The 19,908-nt window shown below is 40.7% G+C and overlaps 1 protein-coding gene across 5 annotated transcripts in view; it reads right to left on the bottom strand.

Annotated features, from left to right (window-relative positions):
- The window catches only part of LOC144669280 (opioid-binding protein/cell adhesion molecule-like), a 1,107,986-nt gene that overhangs the window by 23,582 nt on the left and 1,064,496 nt on the right, over positions 1-19,908 (bottom strand). For 3 of the 5 annotated variants that reach the window (XM_078531641.1, XM_078531615.1, XM_078531632.1), the window contains one exon: positions 5,292-5,327. The exons of the other annotated variants lie outside the window; for them this stretch is intronic. In XM_078531641.1, coding sequence (XP_078387767.1) covers positions 5,292-5,327 — 36 coding nt within the window. The remainder of the gene's footprint in view (positions 1-5,291; positions 5,328-19,908) is intronic. 5 annotated transcript variants of the gene reach the window in all.

Raw genomic sequence — 19,908 nt, 5'->3', positions numbered from 1 at the left:
TAGCAATTGAAATTTTTTTGCCCTTGCAAATTATCCTATTTTGGGTGACTAGGGAATGGAATGGAGTAACAATGGGATATAATGAAGATTATATGATTACTTACATGATGAAAATGAAAGAAGATAAAAAGCAGAATGTGCCCAGGCCCCATGAGATTGACAGGACAGACAGAAATGGAACAAAATAATTGGTTAGTTGAACAGCAACAAACCCACCACCTGGGGTACCACTTTCTGCACTGACAGGGTATCATTACCATGAATTTCAATCAGATTTTGGAACTAGAAATAGTTGGAATATAGCCAAGTATACTGAATTGGCTTGACTGTATTGATCCCATTTTCCTGTTCTGAACCAAATGATTTTCCTTGTTGTCCAAAGTCCGGCATGCATGGTGGTGTGAGATAGCATAATGTTGCACCAGCATGCAATGCCATGCAACTACATTCCTGCTTTCAGATGCAAACTGATGACAAATAGGTATCCCAAGGACGGAAGATATTAAATAAAGGCAAAATCATGCCACCCTAGTACATTTCCAGCAACTGTGTCTTTTTCACTATCTTTAACAAAGGCTTAAAAATGGGGAATCTCTTCCTCCAGTGAAGGCATGTTATATAGTGAAGGTAAAGAAAACAAAATAGCAGAAATAATTAGAGTGAAATTGTGCTGCACAATATTAATGTATGAAAGCTTGATGCATTGATATGAAATTCTTTTGTCTGCTGTTTATTATTTTAAATTACTTATTGGGCCGAATTTTCAACTGGACGCAGAGGTGCATTTTGGTGCGTAAATGGCCGCACTTTGCTTTTTTTTGAGGGGGAAATTGATTTCCCTCTGCATTTCCAACCCTGTGCCATTTTCCTCTGACCGAGTAGAAATGGCGAGTGTGCAAAGACACACGCGCACACACCCGTGTTAAGATTGGGTTGCCCATTTTAAATGGAGATGAAAATTGGATTTCCTCCTGCACATCATTTTCATCTGGTGGTATGGGATTTTGAAAGCTCGTTAAAAGCACACCAAGTTTGAGAGTTTGTAAAGAAAATGGGAAGCCTGCTGAAGAGCCTGGAGCTTTCTGAAAGGTAAGTGTGAAGTATTTTCACACCTCTAATGTCATTAATAAGTGCTACATTGTAATGTAGTTGCATTTTTAATGCAGTGGTTCGTCATAGGAATCAATGTTTAAAGGGACGTTGATGCTTACATTGACCAGTCTTGTGTATTTGTTCACATGCATTGCAGTGCTTTTCAAATGGAGAAAGCAGCATTATGCAGTGAAAAATGTTACCACATGTCCTGTCAGTCTGTGCTGTCATCTTGTCTACTTTGATTTCAATGGCTCTGGCTACTTAAAACAAAACCTGGTTTTGACATTTGAAAAAAATCTACATTTGAAAAATAGCTAATCATCTGCTCCCTTACATTTCTTGACAAGGATTCTGCTTTGAAATTGAAATGAGCATCTTCCGTTCTTTCCTTCCCATAAAGCAGTCTATTGTTTGGACAGCTGTGGTCATTATCAATGCTTGGCTGAGTTTCAAGTGCTAATGTAGGTGTTCTATTCACTTAGAATGAATGACAGTTTTGAGAAGCTGTAACAACAGGTTATCCCTTTGATGTAGTTTCTGGTGTGGTGACACAAGGTGATAGGATTACAAGTATTAGAAGGTTGTTTTTTCACATGACAGGATGCTTTTTTTTCTCAGTGTCAATGGTATGGAGGCTTTTTTTTATCTGGTTAGAGGTTCATTTTTCCCTAAAGAATGTAAAACCTTTCCCATTAATATTGAATGGAATCTGAGGACTGTACATATTGCATACTGGGTATAGAGAGTACATGGGGGAATAGAGGTAGCATGGGTAATTTGAGGGGGAATAGAGGCTGAGGTGGCATGTGGTGGCAAGGGCAATCTGATGGGGCATGGGCTGGCATGGGGATGGATGAGGACTGAGAAAAGTGAGGGGTGAGGTTTAGGGCGTCTTTAAATAATTTTTGGTGCTGGAATGCTGTGTTGGAGAACCAAGGTGGGCCTTCTAATTAGCCTGCTTCTACACCCACGCTCCTCACAAACTGCAGTGCAACTCACAAACTGTGCTGCGAACCTAACCCTGGTCTAAGAAGACAAAATGGTGCCTGAAGTCACATATGGGTCAAGTGTGAAGTTTGAGAGCTGCGAAGGTTTGAGTTTTCCAGAGCCCAGAGGAAGATTTGGCCCATTGCCTCTGTTAAATTAGCAGATAAAGAGACTTGACATGAACACTGAGTGCTTTTTTGCAAGTTTTAGTTCACCCTAAATACTGGCAAGCCCAATTAATTGCATCCATTTTTACAAAGGGAGCACTTGTCAAAGTACTAACTTGCACAGTTTTCTCACAATTAATTTGCAGATAAAATTGAAGCCTGGATCAAGAAAAGCAAACCTTTTGCATGGATCAAGAACAGCAACTATTGTTTTTTAAATGATGTTTGGGTAATGGGTAGAGGAACTTCAGTGCTAGAAATGATCTAAAAAAATGCAGCAAGGTACGTTTTCCTCAGTAACATTAAATATAAAAATATCTCTTATTCAACAGAGTTGGAAAGTAACTAGGCATTGGTCAATGGTGTGCTGGATCCTCCTGATCATGGCCACATGATGATGATCTGGTCTGCCTCATTCAGCATAGTTTCCTTCTTTGCCCAATTTGCTACCTCTCCCTAATGGCACAGCAATCAGGAGTCTATCATATAGGATAATTTGTGTCAACAATTGGAGTGATAATACTTTTCTTTTAAAAAATTTGTCCATCAGGATTTTGAACTGTGCGTTAACCAAATCCATAATATCCTAACTCGGAACCTTAAAAGAATAGTAGCTATTTGCTGGATCATCCTGAGTAAGCTACCCTTGTAGTTTTAACTACATATCTTTGGAAAGTTCATGCAAAAACCTAGAATAGCTAGCTAAAATGTGAAAAATAATCACCTCCACCTCAGCAGCAAACAATGATTTTTGACAGATAAGTAAATGAATATGTTAACCTTCATAGAACTAACTTGACAGTAATTGTTTTATTAGCACATGTTCCCTGCCTTTTAAGCTCGACCACTACCAGCTACAAATACACAGGAACTGGAAGATAATGAAAATTCTTTACATGGTTATTATTTAATACAAGATTCATTTAAAAGTTGCCTCCACTATTTTGATCAGAAAGATCATTGTATAGCTGTAAATAAAAATTTACAACTCTTGATTAGCATAGGTAATAAAGCATAACATGATTAATATTTAATAAATAAAGGTTTAACAAAATATTCCAGTAGTTTGTATTTAGTACCAATCTCTGAATTGTTTAACATGAACCATATTTAATTCTCATTGGATTATTCAGGTGCTAATTTTTAAAAATGATTTATTTCATACTGTTACTAAACAACTGGTAATTTTTTATAGCTTGGGGTAATGTGCTTTTGATAAGCATTAAGTGCAAGATGCAGGTGAAATATAAAGTGAAGCATTATTGATTTTGTATATGTTTTTTTTTCTCAACACAGCAAGCTGAACTGACAACTGAAACATAATTTCTGCTTCTCCTCCTCACAAAGCCAAACTCCCAGGAGGACCAGAGCACTAAATGGAGAGGAATTTACGCTGAGGTGATGAAGTAGGAGATGCAGTTTCAGTGAAATGAGCTTGCTGTGAAATGAAGTCACTTTACTGTTGTTTTTCTACTTCATCCAAACCAATACACTGAACTCATAAACCCTACTTCAGAAAAAAATAAAATATTGCTCTGTTTATTATGAAAGGATTTTGTTTAATTTAAGAGCTTGACTCTTATTTCTTCTTCCCCGATTGTTTAACATGTCTTTAGGGCAAGAATATGTGCAAAGTGATTTCCATCTTGCACTAACATTAAACCTGCAGCGTAAATCTGGAGTTAGGGTCAACCTTACCTTTGTTAATTTATTCTTTCACGCGGTGTGGGCATCACTGGCAAGGCCAGCATTTATTGCCCATCCCTAATTGACCATGAGAAAGTGACAGTGAGCGCCTTCTTAAAGTGCTGCAGACTAAAGATATATGGGCTGTGGAGGCATGTGGGGTGGGAAGATGAGGGGAGTGGGGGGGGCCTCATTCTCTGAGTGCTTTGTTTTAACACTAATCCAATGTAATGTCAAACCAAATTTGCAAAGTGTCCAGGGGTTCTGTTGGACTGCTTGGAACTTTGAATTTTTGGAGGACAAAGGTTGTTCTATCCCATCTTCACATAAAGTCTGTGAATGTGCCGAAAACAGAAACAAAACATTAAACTTCTAAATTTTCGGGTTAATAAGTTATAGACTCCTTTGAGCTTTTCTCTCAGAGAAGGAACTGAAGTTGGGCCTTTTTATGGTGGATGCACATGAATCAATTTAACAGAACCAGAATGATTCTAAAGATTCCTTCAGATGCACTCATTCCCTCTCAAAGATAGATTGTTGTATTCACTTCTTACAATATTTTATATTTTACTTCACAAGTTTTTTTGCTGTTTTTTATTTGTAGAGAGCAGGTCAAGTTTCCTTTGATTGCCTAATTGAAATTATTTTTGACATGATAACAATATAGATTCCTGTGCCTGCTGGATCACTTGAATTGATGATAGTTCAGATCCTTCCCCTATAAATAATCAAAATCCCAATTTATCCTTCAGAATTAAATAGGGTTTTTTTAAACAGAAGTTGATAGGTCATAAACTAAGGCTTGGGTTAAAAAAAAAACTAATCCCACAAAACAGCTGCAGATCAACTATTCCATTTTGCTGGACTCAGTTTCCCTTTTAATGAGTTTCCTCGCATTCTAATGGAATTGCATGATATTTGAAACAGTGGGAGGCAGACAAGAAGAGCTTAGCCAACTTGCCCATCAATGCTTGGTAAAGGATGAAAAGTGAGGAAATAATTTATTGAATCTTGGCATTGCATTACATAAGACATCAATTCAGGAAGTGGCAGACATGAGGTCAGCCATACAACAGATGAATTTGGCTTCAGTATCCAGCTGTTGTTCAAAGTGATACTGTATTTTTTGAAGACCATTATTCCACTCCTCTTGTTGCAATTAGTAAGACATTATTCTCAAGATGTTGACAATAAACTGCGAGTTGTTGTTGATTCTTTGCTTCCAGACCACACTTTAAAAACAAATATTTCACTTCTGATTGAATCAACCCCCTGACAGTGCTGAAAGAGGTCCCCTCCCTCATGCAGTAGAGAAAAGGAGATGCAGCCACAGAAATGACAGTGCTCCGTACTGACCTTGAATCTGGGTCGAGCTCGTAGGCTCACTTACTTCTATAATCGGAGGAAATGGTGAAGGGGAAAGCAGGGAAGGGAAAGAAATGCAAAAAATACAGTTTACATATCCTTACAATCATGGCACTGAGCAGTAAAAGTGAAGCTAGTGACAACACACATGCAATCAGATGAACCTGAAACAGAATGAAGGTTACAGCTTGTTCATGGTGGCGCATTGTGGGATTGACTGGGAAAAAGTCACCATTAGAGTGGCAGCAAGGAGTTAAGAATATGAATTCAACAATTATCACCACGCCATGCATATCACACCATTTCCCTGGCAAACTGCTCATTCTTGTCAGTGGTACTGGCAATACAATTGAGTGAGACCCTGCTCAGGCTACTTCACTAATGGTAGTTTGTGGGTTAGGGCACTGAGAGAGAGTTGTTTGGCAAGGCCTGTGTTTTACCGGTGCTGGTCTCCCTGTTTCTTTCTTGCAGTACGCCACTGGTTTTGACGTACACCTATTAGTTGCCAGTGGGGAGAGCAATTTGAGCTGTAACTCACCCTGGAATAATTGTGCCTGAAGTATTGTCAGTACAGTGGAGTTTGCACTCTACGTGTCAGTGACAGCAACACCACAGGGCTGCCGCTGATAGCAGATTTAAAGGTAAAATAATCCTTTAGAGCACAAAAGCAGTTTTTACTCCATCTTATTTTTCGTCGTAAAGCAGGGAGACACAGTGGGGGAGAAGCTGTTAGGAACCTGCAAACAATCTCTGCAATACTTTAGTCAGTTCCCCCTGAAAAATGCAAAATGTTAAGAATTATTCTGTGCACCGTACCTAAACAAAGCCAGCATTATAAGGAGTAACATGAAAATTTCCAAGCAAAGATCTCTCTATTGGTTAATTTTAAAAGCCAAGTTATCTGTAAATGTTTTGGAAGATTGTGGTGAGGCCATCTCAAGCCTAACTCAACATTCTCAATATCTAAAGCATTAACAACCAACAAACAAACAGGGTTATTTTCCAGATAGAGTTTTCTGTTTTGTTCTTGCTGTTTCTGTACAAATACACTGTAGTGTACAGAGATTATTGCCAAGTAAACTGTTTTTGTAAAATCTGTTAATTATTCTCACATCAAGTTAAAATTTGTAATACATTAAATATATCAATGCTTTGTAGAGTCTTTAATTGCATTTCATTAGGAGGCCAGTAGGGGGCCTTGTTCCAGATTGCAGCCATGATGCTTTTCCCAGCAACTTCCGGTGTTACATTGTTGTTGTCGACTTTAATGCTACCATGTTACCAGATTGTCTTCTGCGTTGAAGGGTGTGCACGAATCCTGTTGGCCAGTTTTTTTTTGTTTGACCACAGCCTGGGGTTACTATCTTTTACATTCCTTTTCCACCCCCATAACTGTCAGGATGGCCACCGACAGAGGTCAACACTACCGGACCCCAGATCAGCGGCAATGTAGTTCGAGGGGGGGGAGATGGGGTGAGGCGAAGGGACATCATCGGTGCCGCAATACGCATGGAGGTGATGTCGTCATGGGCCTCCCAAACACAAGCCTGTATGTAGCACGCAACTAAATAATAACAGACATGCAAATAACAAGAAAGGAAGGAATGAGGTCAGGCTTCAGCTTCACTGTGGCAGAGCAGCAAGTGTGAGGTAGGGGGACAATCATGTTCAGAGCAGTAGTGACTCCAAAATAACAATACCGGACATAAGGGTGTCTGGTACAGCACAGTGGAGATCAATTAAAGAGACCAATTTCCCATCATTTTGTTGCCAGCCTCTTTAGATACATGAGCATGATCCTGGTGGATCAAGCATCTAAAGAGACTGGTGATAAACATTGGGAAATTGGTCTCCGATTTGTTTAGTCCTTACGGAGAGCTTTAGGCACCAGAGGTTGTCCCATGCTCAAGATCATAACAAAGATTCCTGGAGTTGGGAAAGGAAATTAGAGGGCTGGGGGAAGAAGCAAAGCAATGCCAGCAAAAAGCTTGCGAATTCAACATGGAGCCAGTCGGGGTTCTGTCGCAAAACAGCCCCACGGCGCTCTCTCTCCTCCTCTTTACCTGAGGGCTACTGCTGCAAAGCAAATAACATGAAATTCGCTTGCTAAAATGGGTGCGAAATGTATTGGCAGCTCACCTATAGCCCAATTTTAGGCCAACTCAACTTGGGTACATACCGTTGGGCAGTGCCGATTTCAGACCCGGATGAATTTCTACCCCTGGAACTGTTAGACATACACCGTAAAATTTTAACCGCCACAGTTTGTTTTTCCTTTCCTCACAAGGATAACATCACTTGCTGAGGTAGAATTTTAGTTTAAGGAGAATTAATTTTTATGCAAAAGTCTTGATGGTTGTCTTTTGCTTTAAGGCGCCTGCAACATTTCATTACACTGTCATCAGTTCAAAATAACACAATGGTCCGGATGTTCTGATGCGATTTGTGTTTGGAAACAAATGAAAGCTTTGCAATCAATTTTCAAGAAGACATTATCCTTCTTTTTCTGTGTTAGATGTACAATGAAATGCAATTCAGCATTACATCCACTGTGTGTTGTAATCATTAATTCATGTGTCTGACTTCCACTGGTTTTGAAGAATCCCTTGATGGATTCTTTCAATAGGTTGGAAATAACACTTTTGATTAGTATTATTCCTCAGGGTTCCCCAGCAATTCAAGCTTTCAGCAGTTCGCACTCCCAACCAGAAGGCTGCTAGTGCGTGTACCAAGCCTGTTTGACATTTGAACTCGCTTACCTTGGCTGAGTAATCTCTGACATTAGATAGGGAATCGGGAAACAGTGAAGTGTTATGTTGGGAGTGAGAGTGAAAAAAGTCAGGGAAAAGTGATAGCACTTCTGTTTCCCAAATTTCCTAGCAACAATAATTGTAGATCTGGATGTGGAGCACCTTGCTCTCAAGACTGAGGGAGCTGTACAGAGAACCACATCCACAGAGGGGAAATCTAATGAAAGGAAAATACTGTGGATGCTGGAAACCTGAAACAGAAAATGATGGATAGGTAGGGCTGGCAGTATCTGTGGGGAGCGAAACAAAATTAATGCTTCAGGTTGATGCCCTTTCGTTGGAACTGGGATGACATCAACCTGAAAGGTTAACTCTTCCCACAGATGTTGCCAGGCCTGCTGAGCATGTCCAGTATTTTCTGTTCATCTTAAGATTTTATGGAATGGCTAAGGTGCACCATAGTTCTGTGCCACTAAATGTTAGGAAGCAGGTTTTTGACTGCAGTGTACCATGTTTTTGACCTTAGCTGGAATGTCAGCAAGAGGCAAGTTGAGTCTGAGGCTCTGCCCCACATGGGAGTAGGAAACATCATTAGATGAGTCAAACCTGGCCACTCACACAGTTCTCATCCACTATATACAACAACAAAAAAACCAGCCAGAAGCCTGGGAGCTGGCTGACTGTCCATCTTTTTAACAGGAATAATGCCACATAGGAGAAAGAGAACCAAAAGGTGGGGAATTAGTTTTCCAAGATGAAAGGTTCCCTTGAGGGCTCATTAAACTTATCCAACCTGTAGCTAAGCCATACAACCAGATAACTCCCAGGATCAATCAGTTCCTGTGTTGAATTTGCTAATGTAAACCATGTAAATGTGATAAGCACCACAACTGACCTCAACACCCTGGCTCAGCAACGGTTCCTTTTTCTGACAATTTATCCCTGTTGTAAGAGTTTGGTCATTTCTTTCCTTGTGTGAGAGTGAACATCAAGTGACTCAAGGTCTGGGCTTAGTAAATAGCCTCTGCTGTCACTTAACTTGTGGGCACGCACCACAAGGCGCACACTTCAATAATGGTCATGTGGTAAAGGCAACTTCTTCAGGAGGGGAGAATTTTGGCAGGAAAAAAAAAATTGGAATGAGGAGAGTTAAATAAAATGATTTTAGTAGCATTTTTGGGGGTGGGTGGAGCAAGGGTATTTTTTGCCAGCTGCTGAAATGAAAACAGGGGCAGATGATGTCCCCCCACCTAGTGTTTGAAACGCTGCTTCCTTAAGCACCACAGCTCGACAGAGAAATGGAGATTCAAAGAGCTTAATGTGGTGGGGCATTTTTGCCTGCACAATATCTGGTGATGAGGGGAAATCATTTTGGAAGAGAGAATGTATCGGGAGAACCAGAAACAGAACCGCTTTGACAGCGATGCTTAAAATCTGACCGCAAAAATCAAAGATAAAAGTTGACTGATTTTGTGCCCTCAGTGTGAAGCTGTGCTTGAAGGGAGGTTGGGTCAGAAAATCAGTGCTACGCTGCTGTAGCCCCTTGCTCAACCTAAGCTCCCTTTGAGAATAGCTGCGTCCTCAGGTTGTAGAATTGATAAATTTATCCCGTTATGTGTAGGGGAAAATATTTTTACTGCACTTGCTCGGGATGGAAGGGTGTGTAGGTAAAGAGTAAACCATCAGTCAATATCGTTTGTTAACTTTCTACTTTCGTAAGGTGAAACAAGCGGTCTTAGAAAAACAAAACAGATGTTAGGTGGGAGGGATTGTTCTCCTGGGGAGGTGAGCAATTAAAGTAACAGCGTCTGAGAGTCTAAGCTGTTACTAGAAGAATCAGCCAACAGACTGACATACTTGCTGTGCACAGCATCTGCTATGACCTTCTCAACAGAGCTATTTTTGAGGAATGATACAGATAAAATTCTACAATAAAGATGAACTGGGAGCTGGGATGACACAGAATCGCAACAAGCCAGGAAACCCTGCCTGTTTAGGCTTAAAATTTGCCAAGCTGAGTGTGCTCAGAAGCTTCTTGAATACATTTAGCAAAACCACTACGTTTTAATTGATGCCCAACATTAATGTTGGTGGTTGACAAAATTAATTCTGAACATATTGAGCCTTGGTTTCTCAGTCACTGCAGGACATTGAAGCAAGATTTTGTTCCTAATACAGAGAAAGCCCACAGTACATCTCATCACTTTTGCCACCTACTAAGAACATGAAGTTGTTTCCACTACTCTCGCTGTTGCCTCTGCTGTTCAAATATCAGATTTAAATCACTGATATTCTGTTTCTCTCCTCTTAGTTGCCAGGCTTTCACCGACTATCACTGCAGTCCATTTTTGCACTGAGAAACAAATTGAAATCTAAATAATCACAGAAATGTATATGCTTGATTTCCAGGGTTTCTATTCAGATCTTAATTGCTTAACTGAAAGAAAGTTGTGTTTTATTTTACTGTGTGATTTTCAGAAGTGTGAGCCTGTAGTGCCATTTATAATCAGTCCTGCACTACCTGAAATTTTGTCAAATGCGCTTAATATTAAAATGTACAAGTGATCCAGTAGACTATTTTGGATCTTGTTAACTTTATTTTCAAAGTCTTAAAAAAGAAGCTTCACACCAATTGCACATACATCATAAGAATGTGGAGTCCAAGTACTGTGAAACCACCGATGGTTGTACTGCGCAAAAACTGTGCCGCATCAATGGAGAACTTGCAACATAACTACTTTTCAATAACCTCCATAAAACCCATCATATTGATGTTTGAAACCCCACTGTGCTAATAAATTGGCATGGAGTGCAAATTAACTTATTCTGTGTGAAATAGGATTGAACGGCTAATGTGTTTTCCAGCAACACACCTAGCAACATGGAATTTTTCCAGCGCAATTTTCCTGCTAATACAATTTAGGTTATTAAAAAAATACATGAGAGCTTGGAGATTTCAATGGAAAACACAAGGAAATACAAACTAATGAATGGCTGGAGCACAGAATCCGCCCTTCATTATTATTGCACATCCACGAATCAAGGCATCTGTACTTCTGATAATCAGAGCATCACATTTGATGCGTTAATAGAACCAACATAATTTATATCAGTACAGTCAGGGCAAAGTAAAACTATAACGTTGTGAAAATAAATCAGATGTGATATCCATCCAGTGCAAATATATAATGGAAAACTACAGAAATATCTGGGCTGATAACTCATAAGCCTTAGGGAGCCAGGAGAGTGCAGTGAAAAAGCTAGATATATTATAAATTGTTACGAATGACAAAAATGGTTTTTACTGTTAAGAACATTTTAAGTAAGGATAAAACATATTAACCAAATGTTGATTTACCCCAAACTTAATTCAGGGACTAACTGTTCATTTGCATTTGACCATCATTTTTTGAATCAAAAAATACTCAACATGAAAATTGTTTTTAAACTGATAATATAAATTGACATCAACCTGTGATAGCCTGGTCCACTGCTGAACATACTGCTACACAATTCTGGCAGCAATAGCAGAATGTGTGCAGGTTGAGAATTAGGTCCACACTAGCTCATTTGCAGATGCCATGCCTTCTCACAAAGCTGACAAAAATATCAGCAATACTGAATTTTAAAGTGAAATGTTCCTTTTTCCACATTTCCTTCACAATTTTCGGTCCTCCTCTCCTGAAAGTGTTGAATTTGATAAGACGATGTTTCCATGCCCACTGGCTGTCCTCTTGGCCCTCACCCAAGGCTTGATGAGCCTTAACAGTGTATGTCAACAGGTAAACAGCGGAGGATGATTTTGTCTTCAGCCAATGTCCCTATTTCAGCACTTTCACCAGGGTTTCTGGCTAATGATCAGGACACTGAATCTTGACTGACGTTCTCCTCCCTATTATTAGAGCATTAAGGCCAACAAGTCCTCAAAAACTGTGAAACCACAGTTATCTCAGTACAAACTGGAAATTGAATCTATTATCTCTTTGGTCTATAATGGATCAGCAATTCACTGGGTAAAATTGCTCAGTTACTGATGAGGATGGTACATAGCCATGTACATGTTTTGGGATGTAATTTGCTCCCTGCCACTCATTCTAGGGAAAAAGTATCCTGTCTGGGAACATCACAACCCCCAAAGCTTATATGGCACAATTTATTTTACTATTCTGCGCAATCTGAGAACTGGCAACACAATAGCCAACCAAACAGCTCTAAACTAGAACCCACGTTTCTATGGGGCTGTGTCAATAGAACAACATTTAAAGTAAGAATGAACCAGATGGCCAGGGCTGTGCTGAAATCTTCCTCCTCCACTGCCACTACCAAAGACTTTTTTTTACTAGTGCTTGCTGTGCCTGAATGAATACAGGGAAATATTTATACAAATCAGTATTTGTTTAAAGTCAGGGGTTCCTGATATAAACAAGCAGGGTACATGATGCTAATCATGTTGGTGGCGAGCTGCAAGCCCATTGTAGACTGTTGGGTTTACCTATGTATCATCCTCATAAAAATAACTCTATAGCAGACATTGTGGATTGTAAGTGTGGCATTCTGTTCACAGGTGATGCTGCTGGTATCTTCTGCCGTAATTTTGCACCTTTCCAACAATAATACTTTTTCTTTATTCTTTTATGGGATGTGGGCGTTGCTGACAAGACCAGTATTTGTTGACATCCCTAATTGCCCTTGAACTGAGTGACTTGGCCATTTCAGAGGACAGTTAAGAGTCAACGACATTGCTGTGGGTCTGGGGGTCACATGTAGGCCAGACTGGGTAAGAACAGCAGATTTCCTTCCTTAAAGGGCATCAGCGAGCCAGATGGGTTTTTACAACAATCAATTATAGTTTTAGGAATGGGAGACACAAAAGCTGGTGGATGGGGCTCTTCAGATCTTTACAGTGCAGGAGGCCATTTGGCCCATCAAGTCTGCATTGGCTCTCTGAAAGAACATTCTACCTGGCCCCACTCCCCTCCCTTATCCCTGTAACCTTGCACATTCTCTCTTTTCAGATAGCCATCCAATTCTTTTTTGAATACCTCGATCGACTGTGCCTCCACTACCCTCTCAGGAAGTTCATTCCAGACTCCAACCACCTTCTGGGTGAAAAAAAAAAATACTCACATCATTTTTGCTCCTTTTGCCAATTATTTTGAATCTATGCCCTCTAGTTCTTGATGCTCCCTTGAGTGGGAACAGTTTCTCACTATTTATTCTGTCCATACCCCTCAGGATCTTGAATACCTATACCAATCTCCTCTCTGCCTCCTGTTCTCCAAGGAAAGCAGTCCCAACATCTCCAATTTATCCTCATAGCTACAGTTCTTCATCCCTGAAATCATTCTTGTGAATCTCCTCTGTACTCTCTCCAATGCCTTCACATCCATCCTCAAGTATGGCACCCAGAACTGGATGCAGTACTCCAGATGAGGCCTAACTAGTGTCTTATATAAGTTCAACATGGCCTCCTTATTCTTTTATTCAATGTCCCTATTAATAAAGCCTAAGATACTATATGCTTCATTAACTGCTCCCCCAGCATGCCCTGCCAGCTTCAATGACTTATGTACATATACACCGAGGTCTCTCCATCCCTGCACCTCCTTTAGAGTTTCTCTCTCTCTTTTATGCTATCTCTCCATATTCTTCCTGCTAAAATGAATCACCTCACACTTCTCTGCACTGAACTTCACCTGCTACTTGTCTGCCCAATCAGCCAACCTGTCTATGTTCTTTTGAAGTTCAAGACTATCCCCATCACAGTTGACAATGTTTCCAATCCTCGTATCATCTGCAAATTTTGGAATCATGCCCTGCACACCACAGTCTAGGTCATTAATATATATCATGATGAGCGAGGGTCCCAACACTGACCCCTGGGGAAGTCCACTACAAACCTTCCTCCAATCTGAAAAAACATCCATCAACCACTACTCTTTGCTTCCTGTCATTCAACCAATTTCTTATCCAAGTACTTTTCTCTCTTGCATTCCATGAGCTAAAATTTTGCTCACAAGTCTTTTGTTTGGCACTATATCAAATGCCTTTCGAAGATCCATATACGCCACATCAACAGCATTGCCCCTATTGACCTTCTCTGTTACCTCCTCAAAAAACTCTAGCATGTTAGCTAAACATGATTTTCCCTTAATGAAACCATGCTGGCTTTCCTTAATCATCCTACACTTGTCTAAATGACTACTGACTTTGTCCTGAACTATTGTTTCCAGATATTTCCCCACCACTGACATCAAACTGACTGGTCTGCAGTTGCTGGCTTTATCCTGTGCCCTTTTTTGAACAAGGGTGGAACATTCACAGTTCTCCAGTCCTCTAGCACAACCCCTATGTCTAAGGAAGACTGGAAAATTATCGTTAGTGCCTCTGCAATTTCCACTCTCACTTCCCTCAGCACCCTTGGATGCATCTCATCCGGTCCTTAAGTAAAGGCAGCCTTTCTAAAATCTCCTCCTGCTCAATTATCAATTATTCTAGTGTACCAGTTATCTACTCTCTCACCTCAGCCTTGGTAGCATCTTCTACCTTTGTAAAGACAGATGCAAAGTAATCATTTAATACCTCCGCTATTTCTCCTGCCTCCACGTGCAAGTCCCCTTTTTTATCCCTAACCGGCCCTACAGTTCATTTTACCACCCTTTTATTGTTTATATGTTTATAGAAGAGCTTTGGATTTGCTTTTATATTAGCTGTCAGTCTCTTTTCATGCTCGCTCTTTGCTTTTCTTACTAGTTTTTTCACTTCCCCTCTGGTCGTTCTATATTCAGCCTGATTCTCCATTGTATTTTTCCACCTAACATTTGTGGTACACACATTTCTTCCTTTTCATCTTTACCTCTATCTCTCTCGTCATCCAGGGCGCTCTAGATTTACTTTTCCTAACTTTCCCTTCAAGGGAATATACCTTGACATTGCCTGCAAAACTTTTTCTTTGAAGGTAGCCTATTGTTCAGCCACCATCTTTTCTGCCAACATTTCATTCAAACTCATGCAGTTCAGAGGCATTCCCATCCCACTGAAGTTGGCTTTCCCACAATTAATTATTCCTGCTCTGGATTGTTCCTTGTCCTTTTCTATTGCCAACCTACACTTTATTATACAATGGTCACTATTCCTTAAATGCTCTTCCACTTATATTTGATCCACCTGGGCCAACTCATTCCTTAGAACCAGTTCCAACAGTGCCTTCCCTCTCACTGGATTGGAAATTTACTGCTGTAGAAAATTATCTTGAACATTCCAGGAACTCTCGCTCCATTGCCTGCAGCAATGTCCAGGGACTGAGATGATTGACCTTTGTGCTAGGCATGACTCCAACCAGTGGAAGGTTTTTCCCCTGATTCCCATTGACTACAGTTTTGCTAGGGTCCCTTGATGCTACACTCAATCAAATGCTGCCTTGATGTCAAGGACAGACACTCTCATCTCACCTCGAGTTCAGCTCTTTTGTTCATATTTGGACAAAGGCTGTAACAAGGTCAAGCGCCGAGTGGCCCTGGCAGGGGGTGGGGGTGGGTTTGGTGAGGAGGGGAAGGAGGTGCTACTTTGCTTTTGTTTTTTTCTAACTTTTCCACCCTGTAGGAATCGGTTTTAACTCTATTACAGAGAAAGGAACTAGCTGTTTGATGAGTATCTGATAAGTGGTTAAGGTCTATTCCAGTCCTAAGCTTTAAAATAGTATACAAACCAATGGTAAAGTTAATAAAATAAAAATAAATAAGCGAATAATATAATTAAGTAATTAATTAAAACACATTAAGAATGGCAGGACAGGTGATGTGTCAAGGCTGCAGTATGTGGGAGCTCCTGAATGTCAGTGTGATCCAGGGCAAACACATCTACTGTAAGTGTTTGTGTTTTGAGGAGCTTCGGCTCAGAGTCATTGAGCTGGAGGCTGAGCTGCAGATGCTGCGACACAGCAGAGAGGGGGAAAGTTACCTGGATGCTTTATACCATGAGGCAGTCACACCACTTAGGATAGGGTCTTCTGATTTAGTCAGTGGTCAGGGACAGGAGAGTGTGACTGCGGATGAGGCAGGTAAGGGAACCCAGAGGGCAGCAGTGCAGCAGCCTCAGCCTTTGCAATTGTCCAACAGGTTTGAGGTTCTCTCAGCTTGTTTGGATGAGAGTGGGAGTTGCAGCGTGGATGAGCTGACTGACCATGGCACCATGGTACAAGAAGCCATTCAAATGGCAGAACGAAAAGGATTGTAGTGTTAGTAGGGCACAATATAGTGAGGGATTGACACTGTTCTCTGCAGCAAGGAGCGAGAGTCCAAATGGCTGTGTTGCCTGCCCAGTGCCAGGGTTCGGGACATCTGCTCAGGGCTGGAGGGGAACATGCAATGGGAGGGTGAGGATCCAGTTGTCTTGGTCAATATAGGACATAGACAGAAACACAGAAACATAGAAACTAGGAGCAGGAGTAGGCCATTTGGCCCTTCAAGCCTGCTCCGCCATTCAATATGATCAAGGCTGATCCTCTATCTCAATGCCATATTCCTGCTTTCTCTCCATACCCCTTGATGCCCCTAATACATAAAATATTATCAATTTCTTTCTTGAATATACTCAGTGACCCAGCCTCCACAGCCTTCTGTGGTAGAGAAGTCTACAGGTTGATCACCATCTGAGTGAAGAAATTGTTCCTCATCTCATCTCCTAAATGGTCTGCCCCGTATCCTGAGACTGTGGCCCCTGGTTCTAGACTCCCCAACCAGGGGAAACATCCTCCCTGCATCCAGTCTGTCTAGCCCTGTTAGCATTTTATACGTTTCAATCAGATCCCCACTCATTCTTCTCAACTCTAGTGAATACAGGTCCAGTCGAACCAATCTCTCCTTATACGACAGTCTTGCCATCCCCGGTATCAGCCTAGTGAACCTTCACTGCACTCCCTCGATAGCAAGTATATCCTTTCTTAGGTAGGGAGACAAAAACTGCATGCGTGGTCTCACCAAGGCCCTGTATAACTGCAGTAAGACATCCCTATTTCTGAACTCAAATCCTCTTGCAATGAAGGCCAACATACCATTTGCCTTCCTAATTGCTTGCTGCACCTGCCTATTTACTTTCACTGGCTGGTGTACAAGGATACCTAGATCCCTTTGTACATCCACATTTCCCAACATATCACCATTTAAATAATACTCTGCCTTTCTGTTTTTCACACCAAAGAGTATATAGGTAAAACGAAGAAAGAGGTTCTACATAGGGAGTATGAGGAGCTAGGCACTAAATTAAGAAGCAGAACCTCAAAGTTAATAATTTCTGGATTATCACCTGAGCCACATGCAAATTGGCACAGGGTACATAAAATTAGAGAGATGAATGCGTGGCTCAAAGACTGGTGTGGCAGAAGTGGGTTCTGGTTCATGGGCATTGGCACCAGTACTGGGGAAAGTGGGGGCTGTACCATTGGGACAGTCTACACCTGAACCATGCTGGGACTAGTGATCTCGCGAGCTGCATAACTAGGGAAGTAGAGAGGGTTTTAAACTAAGCAATGGGGCAAGGGATCAAATTTGGAAAGATGTAGTAAATCAAACAGTAGAGAAAAGACAAGAGAGAAAGGTATTAATGCGGGAAATGATAAACAGACCATAACAGAAAGGGACAGACAGTACAAATCTAAGAGTAAATCAGCAGATAAGACTAGAGGTTATAAAAATAATAAAAAGACAAGTATAAAGGCTCTGTATCTGAATGCATGTAACATTCGAAACAAAACAGATGAACTAATAGCACAAATAGAAATAAATATGTATGGTGTGATAGCTATCACAGAAACATGGCTACAGGATGACATAGATTGGGACTGGAATATTGAAGAGCTCATGACATTTAGAAAGGACAGGAAGCCAGGAAAAGTTGGAGAGGTGGCTCTGTTAATTAAAGATGGTATTAGCACATTAGAAAGAGATAAGCTAAGTTCAGGAAATCAGGAGGTAGAAATGGTATGGGTAGAGATGAGAAATGATAAAGGCAAGAAGTCACTTGTGGGAGTGGTGTACAGGCCCTCTAACAGTAACCATGTGGTAGGATGGGGTATAAAGGAAAAAATAATGGGAGCCTTTCAGAGAGGTACGGTGATAATAATGGAGGATTTTAATCTGAATATAGACTGGGAAAATCAGATGGGAAAAAGTAGCCTAGTTAAGGAATTCATAGGATATTTTTAGGATAATTTCTTAGAACAACATGTTCTGGCACCAACCAGAGAGCAGGCTATACTAGACCTGGTATTGTGCAACGAGATGGGGCTAATCAGTAACCTCATAGTGAAAGCACCCCCAGGTAGCAGAAACCACAATATGGTTGAATTTTACATTTAGTTTGAGGGAGAGAAGAGTAGATTCAAGACAAGTATTTTAAACTTAAATAAGGGCAGTCATGAGGGTGTGAAAGCACAGCTCGCTGAAGTGAGCTGGCAAATTAGGTTAAGGGATAAATCAACAGAGATGCAATGATTGTCACTTAAGGGAATATTACAGAATACATAGAATAGGTACATTTCAATGAGAAAGAAAAGCTCCAAGGAGAGGGCCCACCATCCGTGGTTAACTAAAAAAGTTAAATTAGTATCTGTGGGACGGCTCCTCCAATTCTGGCACAAGCCCTCAGATATGTTAGTAAGGAGGGTCAACAATGGCTTGGTTTGCCTGGTGCCTAGGTTGACGCTGGGTAGTCTATCCAGTTTCATTCTTTTAGACTTCATAGTGGTTTTATTCAACTGAGTGGCTTGCTAGGCCATTGCAGAAGGCAGTTAAGAGTCAACCACATTTCAGTGGGTCTGGAGTTACATGTAGGCCAGACCAGGTAAGTATAGATTTCTTTCTCTAAATGACATTCATTAACATGATGGGTTTTTACCACAATGACAATGGTTTCATGGTCACCATTATGGTGACTAGCTTTTTAATTCCAGATTTTTATTAATTTAATTTTAAATTCCACAAGCTGCCTTGGTGGGGTTTGAACCCACTACCCAGAGCATTAGCCTGGGCCTCTGGATTACTAACCCTGTGGCATTATCACTAAACCTCCACCTTCCAGATCAGGGTCCCACCTGTCATTTTTAGAGGTCCATGGATTTGTGGAGACTCCATGAAAAGCTGGTCTGGGTGTAATAAGTATGGAAATACCGACGACCATCACATTGATGAGGGGCAAATCTGACCGAAAAATCTCCATTTTCAATTTGTATTTGTTAAATATTAAGATTTATCAAGTGCAGGTTTCCAGAAAGCAATATTGTAGCTCTTGACACCAGAGGGAATGTTTGTGAATGTCAGACCTTCTTCAGAAGAGTGCACACAGTAATTATCACTTGTCACTTGACTATTGCATAATGTGAAAAGAACAGATAAATCCTACTTCAGCCCCACAGGTCTGTGTGTCTCATGCTGTTATATTTGTAGGAAATGTAGGAAAGTTTGTCTAATGAGCTTCAATTAATTTGGCACATAGCTTTCATGCTAAAAAGTATTGGATCTGTATGTTGTTTGGCAATTTGTTCAAACAGGAACTTGCAACCATGACAATAATTCATTGTGGACTCTGCTGGTTAGCACTAAATTGGTTAACCCCTTCACCTCACCCAGGCAAATGCTCATCTCAATATGAAGCCAATTACAATTTCTGACAAAAAAACATACAGAATGCTTGAAATGGGCTGACCAGTTTCGCCGCAAATATTTCACTTCAGGTCTGCTTTGACAGGTGGCCTTTCCCAAAATTTCAAAGTATGGAATGGACAGATAAGTGTCACAAAGCCTTTCAAATTGCTCGTGCAATTTTCGTTTGATCCTTATGTTCCTAAAATCTCCTATGGTATT

This window comes from Cetorhinus maximus, chromosome 2 (assembly GCF_964194155.1).
Source record: "Cetorhinus maximus chromosome 2, sCetMax3.hap1.1, whole genome shotgun sequence".
Taxonomy (NCBI): Eukaryota; Metazoa; Chordata; class Chondrichthyes; order Lamniformes; family Cetorhinidae; genus Cetorhinus; species Cetorhinus maximus.
The sequence above is the reverse complement of the archived record's forward strand: the minus strand, read 5'-3'. Positions and strand labels throughout refer to the sequence as shown.